The sequence below is a fragment of the Hyla sarda genome, chromosome 6 (genome assembly GCF_029499605.1).
Source record: "Hyla sarda isolate aHylSar1 chromosome 6, aHylSar1.hap1, whole genome shotgun sequence".
In the NCBI taxonomy this organism is placed as follows: domain Eukaryota; kingdom Metazoa; phylum Chordata; class Amphibia; order Anura; family Hylidae; genus Hyla; species Hyla sarda.
In genome coordinates this window covers 226333987-226349977 of record NC_079194.1, presented here as the reverse complement: position 1 = coordinate 226349977, position 15991 = coordinate 226333987, and the positions used below count along the sequence as shown (strand labels likewise).

At 35.8% G+C, this 15991-nt stretch overlaps 1 protein-coding gene across 6 annotated transcripts in view; it reads right to left on the bottom strand.

The window, feature by feature from the left end:
• The window catches only part of PAX6 (paired box 6), a 34304-nt gene that overhangs the window by 4958 nt on the left and 13355 nt on the right, over nt 1-15991 (bottom strand). For 3 of the 6 annotated variants that reach the window (XM_056526639.1, XM_056526638.1, XM_056526642.1), the window contains 10 exons: nt 15670-15826; nt 13167-13230; nt 12465-12525; nt 9569-9699; nt 9071-9112; nt 8766-8981; nt 8244-8409; nt 983-1141; nt 616-698; nt 135-285 (listed from right to left, as the gene is read on the bottom strand). In XM_056526639.1, coding sequence (XP_056382614.1) covers nt 135-285; nt 616-698; nt 983-1141; nt 8244-8409; nt 8766-8981; nt 9071-9112; nt 9569-9699; nt 12465-12474 — 958 coding nt within the window. In that variant the 5' untranslated portion in view covers nt 12475-12525; nt 13167-13230; nt 15670-15826. Of the gene's footprint in view, nt 1-134; nt 286-615; nt 699-982; nt 1142-8243; nt 8410-8765; nt 8982-9070; nt 9113-9568; nt 9700-12464; nt 12526-13166; nt 13231-15669; nt 15827-15975 lie in introns of all 6 variants that reach the window. The other 3 variants (XM_056526641.1, XM_056526643.1, XM_056526640.1) reach the window with 2 other exon arrangements.

The window sequence follows — 15991 nt, the reverse complement described above, 5'->3', positions numbered from 1 at the left end:
TTACAACAAATTACAAAAAAAGATGTTTCTGGTTCTTATCAGTAAAAAATCAAATCTAGCTGACAGATTCCCTTTAATTTTGGCCTCTGACTCTTTGACTTGACATTTTACTTTCTCAAAGCCTTTATACTGACCTGGAGTAGTTGGTTGTGGGATTGGCTGGTAGACACTAGTGCTGAAACTACTACTGATAGGAATGTGACTTGGCGTGTTACTGGCTTGTCGTCTCTGGTTTCGAAGCTTTTCTTCTCTTCTCCATTTTGCTCGTCGATTTGAAAACCATACCTAGTAGAAAGAGGAGACTCTGTGAGTGATTGAACGATGGTCAACCATAGCAAAAAGCACCAGCTGTACATATGTTGGAAGAGTTATGATAGTAAATCAAACATTTTAAAATATTTAACTTCTGGACACATCCTACTATTTATCAAGTGTATAAGATTTCTCTATTGGTTACATACCGCCTCTCATATTTTTACATTGTGTGGGATCTATAAATAGAACTATACTTTCCGAGGCCCCCGCATATCTACATGACTGTTGTACTTGAGCATAAATGCGATGCATTTTACATGGAGGGTCAAACATCTTATTTAATTACATAGTAACAGTTACCTGTATCCTTGCTTCTGGCAAATCTATTTTGGCAGCTAATCTTTCTCTGGCAAACACATCAGGATAATGGGTTCGTTCAAATTCTGCAAGCATATAAATGAACAGGTTAGTTAAGAGAAATGCACAGGTTTCATTATCAAAGCTGTTAAACATCTCCAATTAGAGGATGAGCTCTTATGGCCCCTGTCCTACAGTTTTTTCTTCTCCACAGTGAGAGGAGTGACTGTATACACTGCCATCAGATCTTATGGTATATTAATAACCAGTCATTTAGAAAAAAAAACTATAATTTAGAAAAAAAAAATCCTTACATGGATGATATATTTACAACCACAACATGTTTTAGGTTCCTCATCATGACCTATACCTTTTTCTAGAGCCTCTATTTGTTCCTGGGTAAATGAAGTTCTGTTCCTTTGAAGTTTTCGTTTCAATTGAAGCCTCATTTGTGCTTCGTCTGAGTCTTCACCATTAGAACTGATAGAGTTGGTGTTTTCTGCACCCCCTTCTTGCTGTGGGCATCCATCTAGGATAGAGAAAATTAGTTAAACTTAAATCTTCTACAACATTTAGTTACAGGGAGTTTTAATAAAAAAGAAAATACAAAAACATTCTACTTAAAAATGTAGTTTCACTTGTTACAGACCTGATGAACATTTAAAGATTTAGGGTCACAAATGCCATATTTTGCTGCATATCTCATTGTGCATTTGCTCCTGTGTATTTTCCTATCCTACCCATTGAAGTCATTGCTGCAGAAAAAATGCAGCAAAATATGGCACGCATGACCGTACCCTTAAGCAGACACTTCTTCAACTTCCAGTTACCAAGCCTAACATGAACCTTATAATATGTCTTGAAATTAAATAGTAAATCTAAACATAAAAAACAAACTATTTTGCAGCAGGTAACAACCATTTCACACTTATGTATACTTTTGCACGTGGCTTTGTGTTGCATTTTTTAAAGCCGGTAAGGGAGGAAAGGTATGTAGAAAATATTTTAATTTTTTCTGTTGAAAATTCTTGGTGTCGGCTGAAAAAACTGCATCAAAACAGCACCTGCGAGAGCACCCTAACTCTTCTACAAGATTTTGTAAAATCAGCAATTATAATTAATGAAATTTTGATAGGTATGCCTAAAATGGGATTAAGAACGCAAATGAAGCTTGTAATGGCTAAAATAAATATTTATCATATATATATATATATATATATATATATATATATATATATATTTATTTAAATTCTGTCCACGCAGTCAATTTCATCTTTAAAGGTTCTGAATTTAGAAGTGCGCGCATTGTTCTACAATTTTATTCAACCATTGTATGAGTGTGCAATTCCCTGACACCTATTACAGTGAACAGTTGTAATTATATCATCAGTAAGAACAGCCTATAATTGCAGAAAATGGAATTTTATATTTAGATAAAGGGACTGTCCATTCTTTGTAATATGGCGCATAAGAAAAGTGGGATTTCTTCATAAAATACTGGATCATTGTTTTTTTTTTTTTTTACAAGATAATATAGTGACTTCTGTAACATACAGTAACTTTATAATATTTATGGTGAACGTTAATGGGGATGCGTTAAAAGATTAAATTCATTATCTCACCTGTATTTAATGTAATGAATGTTTAGTAGAGGAACGGACATATTTAACTTTTTCCTTTATTATTATTTATGTATGTTCCTCTGTAAGCACATTAATAGGGTACTATGAAATCGGGAAGGGGGTGTTTTCTTTTTGTATCTGTGTAATGCTTTCTGACCTATAGGTACATTAATGGGATAGTAGGAATTTCTTCTTTTTTTTTTTTTTTTTTTAACTCTAAGGATTTCAGATTTACAATAAAATTCCTGGGAATTTTATTTTTCGATTTTTTTAAAGCTTTGGGATTTTTATTGATCTATTATTATTGTATTATTGTTTTATAATAGAGGGTAATGATCTATAACCAATCTATAAATGTAGGACTTCTGATTTTTTTTCTTTAAATATACCAAAAAAAAGAGGAAAAAAGATATTGACCCTTATTCCTTGAAAGAATTTGTACCTTCTGTAATTAAATATTGTGGGAATTAACATCAGAGGAATATCCAAACACAATAGTGTTGCCTTCAAAGGGTTAAGAGAATTGTGACAGAATCTGGTGGGTTCTTTTCAAACACTTTGAAATGTTTTAAAACCCCAACATTCCCTTCCATTTAAATCTTGGGATTCATCTACAGTGAGGACCATATGGACGTTTGTAGACCTATTGAGATGACCACCAACACATGAATAGAATTGGAGCTGCTTTTCAACAGTGCACAATGGCAGCAGAGTAAGAGAAACTATTAAACACTCGGGCTAGGGGGATTGGCAAACTTCCGTGGGTAGAATTTTGAGGACACAATCGGGACAGGGAACAAAAGGATTCTCTTGAATCTTGCAGTGATCTACATTGTATCACAAGGGGTCCAGTCAACAGACTGTTAGGCAAGTATGTTAACCTTTAGGCGCAGCTATCATTAATCACTGTCCTCAAGCCAGTCCTACTCAAAGCTATATAGGATTTTTTTTGTAGCTTTCTATAGGACCAGAAGAAGAAAAAAAACACCTAAACGTGTCAATGGGAGAACTCCATACACTTCAGCTATTTACTCAGCAGCAAGAAATAAAGGCGGAAAAGTACTCAGTTAAAATTAGATAAGCTTCAACTCACATATTAACACACAAGTGTCCATCTATTTACTCATCGAATCCGATGCGGAGCATCTTAAGTGTTCTGCTACTAAGGTCTGCAGTGTGATGCAGGTAAACAATTTCCCCTTCTGGGGTTAGATTCCCTCATGTCATGTACAAGGCCCAAAACACTCACTACACAATAAATGTACCAAAAAATGAATAATAATTCATTTTTATATTTTTTACAAAGTTTTTGAAAATTTTAAACTATTGCAAAAGTGTATATTAATATATATATATATATATATATATATATATATATATATATATATATCTAGTACAAAATGTAAAAAAATAAAAATACAAAGTATACATGCAGAAATTTAGCCGTAGCAAAACATAGGCCTAAAAGTGTCTCCCAAGTTTTTTGTTTTACATTTTTTTCTCAGATATATGTCTTTGGTTAGTGTTTGCACATATATGGGCACTCTTGTATGAAATCATATATGTTATGGGTACTCTTCCCCCTAGATGTACAGGTGGGGACATGTAGTGTTACAAATTTGATATTCTATAATAGACTAGATCCTAAGAATTCTGAGGTCCTTGGACAGGAGATGACCATGAGGGCAGACTTTTTTTTAAATATAATTTCTGTCAATTATCCCATTGAAAATACTATAGTCAGACCAACCTCAGCCTAAGATGGCTGCTACAGGAGGACAATAGAGTATATGCAACTTAGTGCAACAATTCTCCTGGTCTAGAACGCATTTACCATGTACAGTAAATGGCAGTGACACAATGGGTAATACAGTATCACACACAGAGCAGAGAGCACTTCATAGAAAAAAAGGAGCCCCCTGCTGGTGATGGTTTAGGCCACAACAGCCCCAACATCCCAGGACATAATGGCCTATCCTTAGTGCCCTTCCTTAGCATCATATTCTATGCCCTCCCAGGAGAGAAGAGTGGCTTTAGTCTATTAGAAAGGGCGATATGACTAGCCATAACTCGGCCTCCATAAGGATCACATATAAGCTGCCTCTATAGCCTTGAAATATTTAGTGGAAGACAAGTCACATGCAGGTGTAGCAGAGCTGGACATGTGGCCTCACTGGCAATCACCTATTTCCATGATTTATACCAGTATATGCCAAACTCCAATGAAATTCATATGTTGTACAGATGCAAACAGAATGAACAGCTATACACTGTTTTGAGATGTAGCAGAGCTGACTGTGTCACTTGGCAAAGGTCATTATAAAATGGTCTTAATCATAAGGCCATCGTGATACACAAACTATGTAACTCCGAAACATTAATTGACAAACTCAGCACTGGTGTGTCTATGTGTGTACCGTATTTACTATAATGCAGGAACCCGGTGAATGAAATATTAAGACTCTTGTATTTCCCAAATACTCATTCAGTCGCAAGACGATACAAAAATACAGCAGGACATATGGAGCCTTATATGTGCACTCACTAAACTGCTAATACTATACAGCGAGAGGAGAAAAGACATTTCTCTCGTCTATGAACTCCAATCTCCTATCTATCTATCTATCTATCTATCTAATAACTACCTATCTCATATCTATCTATCTAATAACTATCTACCTATCTCATATCTATCTTATCTATGTACAGTATCTATCTGTCATAACTATTTACCTATCTCATATCTATGTTTGTATCTATGTCAAAGCTATCTATCTATCTATGATCTATCTCATGAGTATAATATAATAAATATATATATATATATATATATAAAATATAAATAAATAATAATATAGAGGTATATAACCCAAACATATCTATATATTACAAACACATTTTAAGTGCATTAAATGTATATGTACATTGCACATGTGAAGTAGTGGGCAGTTTAGTCCTATAGACATCATTGCACATGGTTTTAAAAGCTTTATTCCATAGCAAGAAACACAAGGCTAGAATTAAATAGTTTTTGTCCCATCATTTCAGCCATATCAGTTACTTATAGGTTTGTTGTACATGTGATTCCTCACGTGATTTTTCCCCCTTGATCAGCTAGATAAGATTTTCTACTTTTTCTCTCCCAACAATTATGAAAATCTGAATTGATTTGTTGCCAATGAAAATAAAAATAAACTTTGTGACTATATAATGAAATGTAAAGTAGCATGACAATGGCATGTGAGTTTTGTTGCAGCAGTCACCACTACGGCCCTAATGCGACACGTTGCTGTGTAGCCTTATCTAGTGCTCGCACATCACCCCCTCCAGTGCTCAGCGATATAGAGTTACGTTTATGTGACACTCAATTAAGATATCTGGTTTAAGGTCTCTATAGAAAGGAGTCAGGGAGTGAATGGACTGCTCAGGATAATCCATATAAAGAGACTAGTGACTACGCGCCACTATTATCCCGCAGCCATAGCAGCTGACGCGCCGGCCTGTGTGTGTGTCATGTATGGGATTTACTCCTAGGAAGAAGACACAGGAGAGAGAGGCTCTGGGAAATAAGACTCATTCCTGAGTTTCTTAGTGTCTTAATCAGTGAGGCGGAAACCCAGGAACATCAGACAGTAATTCAGCAGCTTCCAGGGAGCACAACATGGCGCCTTAGTGTACTGGGGGGGAAAATGGCTGAATCCTAAAAAGGAGCTTTATAGTCTTATCTGAGGGGGTAAAGTTACAAAAGTGTCTGAGTTGTCAGTAAAGTGCTGCATAATTCTCTCCCCGGACTGAGCGGCCTCTTTCATGTCTATTATGGGGATCTCTGTGCGCAGGCTGTTGTTAATATCGGGAACATATTTGTGCCCAGTGAGGCCTCGGCCTGCCTTATGCTTCCTCAGTAATGGCCTCTTATGGAGCAGGAACATCCCTGAGCAAATAAATCAACCCCAGAGATAGGAGAAGAGGAGGGGAGACGCATCTATATTCTCAGGGGTTTAGTGTAGACGTTACCAGTGTTTCCATCTTAAAAAGACTAGACTCAATGAAGCGTAGATAGTGCATATTGATATATGTATGGACATATTTTAAAGTGTATATAGTGCATATTGATATATGTACAGACACAATGTTAGAGTGTGTTAAGATGTGGAGATATTACAGCTTTCAACAAGTCTGTAAGACTGTATTACTGACTATCACACAATCTATTATGTTTTGTTACATATATCTCTTGTTTTATTGCTATCTTTTTCATTATCTATCATCATTTCATATCTGTTTTCTATCATCTATCCATCTACTATTATTTATCTATCTATGCATTCATGCATATTAACATCCATATTATATCGAATCAGATCTCGAAGAAAGCTACATTTTACAATTCACAATAAATTGTTAGCGATTAAACTAGATACTGAGATTTTCTTCAGCCCTTGTACATTTATTAAGTATTGTACTTAAAAATAACATTGGTCAGAGAAAAATACTTTTCCAACCATGTACTAACAATTAGATTGTTTACTTTTTATATCCAGGTAAATACTGGCAGTTACTAATGACAATCATTTGTCCTAAATGACTAACTCTGCTTTGCTACATCTGTACGTGTGTAAAAGTTCCTCAACACAGTGGGCTACATCTACATTAAGTTATATTGTCTTGGACCAAGCCGATAAGGCTTTACGTTTTTTTTTTTTTAAGTATGTATCAATAAAAATGAATTTTTAATAATTCTAGAATCTTTGATTTGGGAAGATTCTAAATTTGATCCAATGACCTTAGCTGTTCTCCTGACCATGAGATGGAGGGACCTGGCAGCCTCATTCATGGTGATGAGAAGGAACATTAAGTGACACATAATATAAGGATCAGCAGTGATGGGACTAATCAGGATAAGGGCAGGGGGGAGAGCCCCACTTTCCCATCTTAGCCCCTTCTTCTTATATTGTTTTTCTAATTGGCAAGCGAAGACATATCGTGTCCAAGGGTCTCCTGTGAAACATTTCTACAGCTGCCCCTCCAACTAGACGCTTTATTCATGTCTCCTTAATGAGAAACAAAACGATCTCTAATGAGCAATTACATCGCCACAGAATTCTTCTTCCCATAACTAATTCTGTGTGTGACAGAAACATCTATTGTGGCAGATACTGGGCATATTCCTTGTACAGGGTCCTGTTCTGCTACCTTGTCTGGAATAATGCGCCAAGACAATACTGCGCCACATCTACTATCTAGGATATATCTGCTAAGGATTATTACCTCCCAACCAATTAAGTTCCATAAGACCCTTGGGAATATGTCTGCCATCTATCTTCATTCCCATACTTCTAGCCGATAAGATCAACATTCAACCGTGAAACTACTGCCTTTTACACGGGCAGATGTAGCAGAGCTGAATTTTCCGTTGTGTTGTTGGGAGTACTTTTTGAGGTCAAATATTATAGAGGGCTTATCTGCCGTTCTCTTCACAATAAACTGAGCTCTGCTACATATATCAGACTCTTCTGCAATATAGGTACTTCTACGCACAAAATCACTTGGTAGCAGTACAACCGTAGATCAACTACTACATGAATACTACACAACCAAGATGAATCAGTAGTTTTGTAAGTGCTAAAACAAGACGCCAGTAGTACAGCCAAGACTTAGCTTGTAAAAATCTTAGCAGGCAGTTTCAGAACAAGTGTCTGTGTTTGCAAATAATTATGACATAATTAACCCATCATATAACATTTTCATCCATACACACTCGTGAGAATAACATAATAAGTGACGGATCCATTATAGGCTACCATCTCATCATTTATAGACTCTCAAAGGAGTAGGATTACTAGAATAGAGGTGCAACATATACAATAAACATTTCTAATCATTCTATGCAAATGAGACATCGGTAGCCATAGAATAATTATAATATAATTAACATATTTAGTGCTGTAACATCCACAGAGCATCGCATCTATAATCCCCGTCCAATACTGAACATGCGTAAATGTTTACCTTGTGTAGGCTGGCCTGGCACTGATGTACCCGGATACCAACCAGGCCGGGTCCCCCAAGTCCCTGTCTGTCCGTTCAGCATCCTCAGCTTGTCATACATGCCATCTGCGCCCATCTGTTGCTTCTCGCTAGCCAGGTTGCGCAATACTCTGTTTATTGATGATACCTGCAGGAGGAATAGCGATAGGAATTAGGTTATTAGCTCTATACTAGTTGTGGATATGACAACAATCTTAGTATTGACAGTCTGTGACGTGGGTACCATAGGGGTCTGCATTAATTGCACCCTGTCTAAGATTTTCAAGATGGTCATTAGTATATTATAATATAACTATTTAAATGAATAGGATTTATCTTTATTATACACGTTTTCCCTACATTTTCAATAATATGAGTTAAAACAATATTCAGGATGCTTAGTAACTTACAACTCTCCATATAACGTATGTAATGTGGATAAAGCCCTACCCCACCAACCCTAAGACTTATTGAGTGCATCTCCATTGAGAGCAGTTGACTTACACTAGGGATGTTATCGTTGGTGCAGACTCCTTCAGACAGTAACCTGTCTCGTATCTCCCAGGCAAAGATGGAGGGGCACTCTCTTTTATACTGGGCTATTTTGCTGACCACCTCAGGAGTGGCCACCCTAGGTTTGCTTCCCCCGATGGCTCTAGGTCTGATGGATCCAGTCTCGTAATATCTCCCTAAAATCTTACTCACACAGCCGTTGGACACCTGTACAGAGAAACAAATAACAAATCACATTATTAATAATTTCAAGACAATAGTACAATTTTATAGTAGGCAAACAATGACAAGCTTACGTTTTGACTATCCAGCACTGGCACTTTTGCATCTGCATGGCTCTATAATACAAAAATATACCTTCAATGGTATGAGAACTTATGTCTGTTTCTTTTTTTTTTTTTTTCTTTTTTTCCTTTTTAATATTACATTTGTGGCCCTAGAAACTTGGTAATATTAGAAAACATTTAAAATTATTCTAAATTTCCTATTTAACTCTTCCTGAAATCTATTCACTGAATTGGGTTTAATCAGAGCCAAAACATAAGAATTGACCTAAAGGTGCAGAGGGAGGTGTAGCATATTAAAGTAAATGGCGTCAAGCCAATGCATTATTATTATTATTATTATTAGGTTAAATTTACAAAAAAAAAAATTCTGAAAATTTTTGATAAGCAGATGATTGCTATATTAATAAGCTGGAGACGTTTTATATTGATAGAGGAAGGGGAGTATAGTAGTAACAGATGGGCATCACTTTATAATCAGATCAGTTGAGAAGCAAGACGCATTTTCACCTGCAAGATTCTTGAGATATCACAGGGTCTTGCTCCACTGTGTGCCAGCTCCACTATCTTCTGCCTTGTAGAATCTGGCAAGGGTCTACCGTTTACAAACACTCCACCGAGCTGATTCACTCCACTGTGACCTGAGAATAAAACATAGTAACAAGTGTATTACTCTGTGATACTCCCTTAAAAAAAAGATTGCACCCCCAAGCCACAGTGTGGAGAGGGGAGGCACCCTGTAGGCAGAGATATAGTCAACCTATATAAAGCAAATATAAGCATATTTCTATCTAATAAGTCTCAAAAACAACACTTAACAATCTGCTCGAAACAATTCCAAAAGCCCCTTTCCTATTCTAAAAACAAGTGGGTTCCAGCTCATGACATCAGGCAGGGAAACAGTTAATTCCACCTCACCATTGAAAGCTTTCATCACACACACAAAACCGACCAAAGGTCCCAATATACCATGCTACAACCACCTTAACTAATGCAAATAAATGGCAAATAAAAAGCACAAAAAGTGGTGGAATTCCAGCTCTACCCTACGAAGAAGGTCTTATAAATACCCTCAGAGTCCTCTTCAGACATTGGTTTGAGCTCCCATTCCCATGCCGAGATATTATAGGAGTTTAATTCATGCCAAAAAAAAAAATCCTCAAACCTGAAGTCTCTGAGCTCAGACAGTTTCCCTGGAGAAGAAGGAAGGAAGGAGATGTGTGTGCTCCTCAGCTTGCAGACTACTGATAATAAATGGACTTGCAGGAGGCTCTGGCTTCTTAGCAAATAAATAAGCACCAAATATAGAAGAAGGGGGAAAGTATGATGAGTCTTTGTGACATTTGTCTTTAAAATAAAGCTAGCTGCACGTCAAGTTTGAGCTTAATTTCTGGAAATAGGCGGAAGTCGCCCCAGATCATGCATGGAAGGCTAATTGAAAAGATCATTTGAAGTACTTGTGGCAGACATGTCACTTTATGACAGTGCTCTGCTTTTGAAAATTGCATCGTCAGGACAAATGGTACTATGATAAAAACGACCCTTTCTATCCGGATTTGGAGATCACTCAGGCTAGAGATAAGACTAACACTAGTTACTTCAAGGGAAAGACACATTTTATTTTAAGGTAGCCCAGAGAAGGGGGTGGGGGGGCTAGCACAGCATTACGACTGAGGAGCTTGGATGAATACTGACATCCACTTTTACATTATCACTGTTATTTTCTATAAGGTTTGGTTGGGAGCTTAAACATTTCCCTGGAGCTATTGTCTCAAAATTCTTAACCCCCAAATGAAAGCCATGGTACTCTTTAAGAGTTATTCTATACATTACACATCTAAAAAAAAAATGTACATTTCCCTATACCCCAATATGGCGAGTATTAACTTATCTGTTTTTACTAAATGAATGTACCCTCTTTCTATTAAGGCCCCCTTAAAGTAATATATTCAAAGAATAAAAAATAACATATGGAGAATAAGGGGCATTTATATGTGGCCATAAAGACTTGTCTACAATGCAAGCCCTCTTTTTCTTGGGATATGCGTGGACCAGCATTCCGCCTGCATCCCCTACAGGAATGTCATTTGCAAAGACCATTTATCAACTTAAAAATTGACACTGACAATGGCAAAATACTAAAATTTCACTTAAAAGGTTAAAGCCTTAATCATGATGTGATTTCCCTAGGGAAGGCTGTAGAGCTGGCTCCGTGGCAATCATTAGCCACTCCTAGGCAGCTAATAAGAAAGCATATGGTGTTGATTTGGACTCCTTGAATTTTATACACCCAGGAATTGTTGTCACATAAAGCTACAGAGATACTAGTAGTGACCTTTACACACAAAAAAGAGGCTTTAGTCTACGCAGGACACCTCAGAGCAGATCACAAGGCATCTTGTAACGGCATCTTTCACAAATGCGACACATCCCTCCAATAATGCTGCCTTATGGGTCAACACATGAATAAGGTCTACAAATTGGTACAAAGTTCTAGACATAATTAACCATTTAACCACCAGAATCTCATTAACTGCAATGGACATAACAACCGACAAGGTAATAGAAAATATAGATAGATGTGATAAACAGATATGACCTAGATAGATATGATCTATATGAGAAATAGGTAGATAGAACAGAGATAAATAGACAGAAATGCGATAAATGATAGAGATATAGATATGAGATTAATGATAAATATAGATGTGAGAAAGATAGAAAGAAAGAGAGCTATGAAATGGAGCATAAACACATAGACAGATCTAACTTAGGTACATACAAAAACATGTTCATTTCAAGATATCAGGATTTTTCTTAAAAAATTACTGTTAAGCCAATAAAAATTTTAATTTAGCTTTGCATTGACTAAAATTATAGCAAAAAAAAAAAAAAAGAATAAAATGCACAAGTGGAACAATAGATATATAGCTGAAATATATATTTTTAAAACGCACACTTGATTCCTCCTACATAAGAGCAAACATTAAAGCTACTAAACTAACTAAATTATATTTCACATCCAATTTCCAAAGACCTAAACGCATCTTTCCAAATTTTCAATCCGAATACTGGCAACCATTTTTAAAGCATACAACAGCCAAAACAACAATATGAATAGTTCAGTAAAACTGAAAATGGACTAAAAGATTCGGAAGCAAATATAAGCTAAACTAAATGAACAGCCATAAAAAAATAAAAGTAACAACCCCACCTTCCTCCAAAGCTCCTCTACTACCAGCTGCCATTTGTAAATAACTGTGACAATTTAGCCCAAGTCTCTTAACAAGCGCTCAGTAAAATATTAGAGGGGGTCATAAAATAAATCACCCACTTTAATTGATTGATGTCCCTCAGATAAAACAATAGACTAATAGCATTTATTCCATAGTGATTCATTACTTACTGTTCTGCATGGTGGTAGCGATGATCTGCAGTAAATTCCCACGTGGTGACTCCAAGGGATTCTATTAATAAATAAACACATTTCCTATTAATTAAGAAACAGCTTTTAAGCAGAAGATTTAACACTATTTCACTGTTTTACTGTTTTTTTAATCACTAAAATAGGTTATTTTTTATTTCCAAAAAGGTGCTACATTAGATAAAAAATAACCAGAATGTAAAAAAATATATATAAATTCCTGGTTTATTCTAGAAAGACTGTATTAAAAAAAAATGTTTTGAATTATTGCTATGTTTTGTTATAAATTTAGTCTAATACTGTAAATACATTTAAAATAAAGAAAAAAATAGAAAATTATAGGGTAATTTTACATAATTAAGAATATTCAAAATTGGTGGGTTAAAAATGTAAAATATGTTGTAATTCTAAAAGTACAAGTATTTTTAATTTCTTAAATATATGTGATTTAAAAAAATAAAATAAATAAATATATATATATATATTTACATGTATATGTGTGTATATACGTATAGGCACACTGCCGCCATTTTAAGGTTAGTTTATAGATTTATATATTGCAATAAAGTTTTAAAACTAAAATCTGAATACTAAATATAAATGAATGCCTCTTCAGCGTTTTTATAGAAAAAAAATCCATCACTTAAAGTTTATTTTTATTTTTGCCATTTTCAAAACACTCACCTGATATTAGATTGTCCTTTCCCAGATGTAGCACACTTCAGCATCTGCTCCTAGTATCCTTCCTCTAAGACAAAATAGAAATACATTAGATTTAAAAAAAAAAATGCTTAACAAAATTTAATCTAATTGCGATTAGAACTTTTGCACAACTGCCTATATACTTGAATTGCCCTGGATTTTTGTTTTTAAATATTTAGTGTTTTTTTTTTTTTACATTTAGCCTCTTTTTATTTCTAGATAAAAAGGAGAAACTGCATCAATAATGTTTTTTTGTTTTTTAAGATTTCAATATTTTAGGGGAAAAATAATTACAGGGCAAAGTATTACCATAGAAACCAGAGTCTTGCCTGCTAATTAGATATGGAGTTACCGCTAACAGCTGGGCAAGTGCTGAATGTCCTATTTTACAATTCTGAGCTTCATTTTCTGCAACTAACTTTAAGGTTTTAGCAGTTTAGATCTTTATGTCGGTGACTGTACAATGACACACGTTGTCTATCTGGCCTTAAAAAGTAAAACCAGGAGGGGGTGAGGCTACTTAACAAAGCCTACAATGATTTTCATTCTGCACCATCTACTCAAAACCAAAGTCTATGAATGCAAAGCAAAGGCAACAACCCATTTCCAGAATCCAACTTAAAGCAAATATTCCCATTTTCCTCTGTTAAATCTTCGTGTTTTGTGTGATGGTGATGATGTTGTAGCAGATATTTAGCCATAAAATAGCAAAATAGCATTTAATTCTATGAATATTTTTTGGAAGGTAATTGTGTTACTGGTGCGAGTTGTTAGGGGTTTGTTAAAGCCACACAACAGCTCTGTGGGGAGCTCAATTGGCAATAGACAATTACAAAAGACAAGGCATTGGAGGGTTTTAGTAAAATGGAATAAAAAGGGGACGACGGGGAAATAAAATAAAATAAAAATAAGTCTTTGCCTGTCTCTTTAAAATTGCTGCTGGACTTTTTTTCTGTGTACAATGAATATGAACATTCTTGATTTAATATTTAGAAACTTTTAGACACACTAGTGGGAACAATAACTGTGACCCTAATAATATTTCTCACAACTTGTAGGTAATTGGTAAATATTTACAGTGATTGATATTAATAATGCAACAGTGGAATCACAGTTTCATTCATATTCCAGCTCGATTCTTTTACAGAGCAGTGGCTGGTGGATGAGGAGGACACCGGCAGTGATTTGTAAACACTTTTTTCTAAGGGTAGCCAAGCATATCCCCTTGTAAGGCTCCTGCACAGAACACTACTAATCTCACTTATAACAACATACTTAATCCATGTAGCGTACAGTTTGCGGAGTCAATTTATTATGTAAAGCTAGTAAAACCATTGGAAAGTAACATGTCTTCCAAAGTGCAACAAAATAATCATTCACTAGTGAAACGGTCATTGGAGGAACTTTTACCAGGGTTTCTATGCAATTTGGTTAATTGCTAAACTAGATTGCGCAAATGACTCCAGGCAAGGCCCACTTGTCACACCACTAGTATTGATACAATAATGTGTAACGGTGCCAAACAAGATGCACATAGAACTCTGTTGTGCTGTTTACAATATATGTTTAACACAAGTTATTTACTATTCTATATAAAAACTGAATCTTGACAAATTTTAATAATAATATACTAATACGCTAATCATAGTAATGTAAATGGAAGTGTGTACATTAAAGCAGTATTTACTAACAACTTGAAAAGATACAATGTAACAAATCTGCCTGCTTAACTTCAAAGCCTTACATAATTATTTATACAAGCAAATAAACAAGTCCTTGTGTTCCCTCCACAGCAGCTATTTGTGTGTACACAATGTAAGGACGGTGTTCATTTGCACTTCACCTGCTTTTGTGGATTACAAATCCCTCTATCTTTACAGTCCACAAACTTTTTAGAATCTCAGCCCAAAATGCTTTGCCTAATGACTGATCAAGTGGCCATTAGTGTTCAGTAAATACACATATCATTCAGGAATACATTGCCAGAAAGACACTTTTGGATACCTTAAGGAGATTCTTGGGTTAGATTTCTGAGTGGCATAATACCTTAAATCGTCAATGTTATTTATCTATCTAGATACGAGATAGATTAGATATAAATATGTAAAATTGTTAAAAAGAAAGATCGAAACATGGAGTTTGTAGACTGTCCAATCTGTATATATAAACTGCCCATATACAATAAAAAACAGGTAGGATGCTCCTATAACTAATATCTTATTCATAGAATTATTCCACATGTCGTCACATACTATGAAGCATAAAATATATCATACACAAAGCCATACAACCCCACAACACATGACCACGAGCGTTGCTGCCAAGCCAGCACTAAGTAAAGCAGTGCCTCTGCCCCTTACTCTGTAGCAGCGCCTGCACTAGAAGCCAAAGTTCGACATTTGTCTGTGCCAGAAGAACTAAAACGTGCAAGCAAGATGTAACGTGTGCACAGTCCACGAGCCTTGCAGCTTACACGGAAGCTCACCTGTAAGAGGCATCCTATGCTTGCAGGCTCCTTGTTGTGTTGCTTAATAAAGAGTTGCTGATTTATTTTTGTAGTGCCCAGGAAGGATGAAGCAGCTCCCCTCTCTCTCCTTCTCTGTCTCCCAGGGATGAGCCTCCTTGTTGTTGTTGGTTAGATTCTGAGGAGGAGATAGAGATTGATAATAAGAAGAACTGTCAGGGAGGCAGGGAGTGTGTGAGAGCAGTGCACAGGCACCGTGCACACCTATACTGATTGGTGATGCTTCAAGTGTATTAATGTATGTGTGCTTGCTCCTTGTTGCCTCACCTCCACTGTTCTTCAC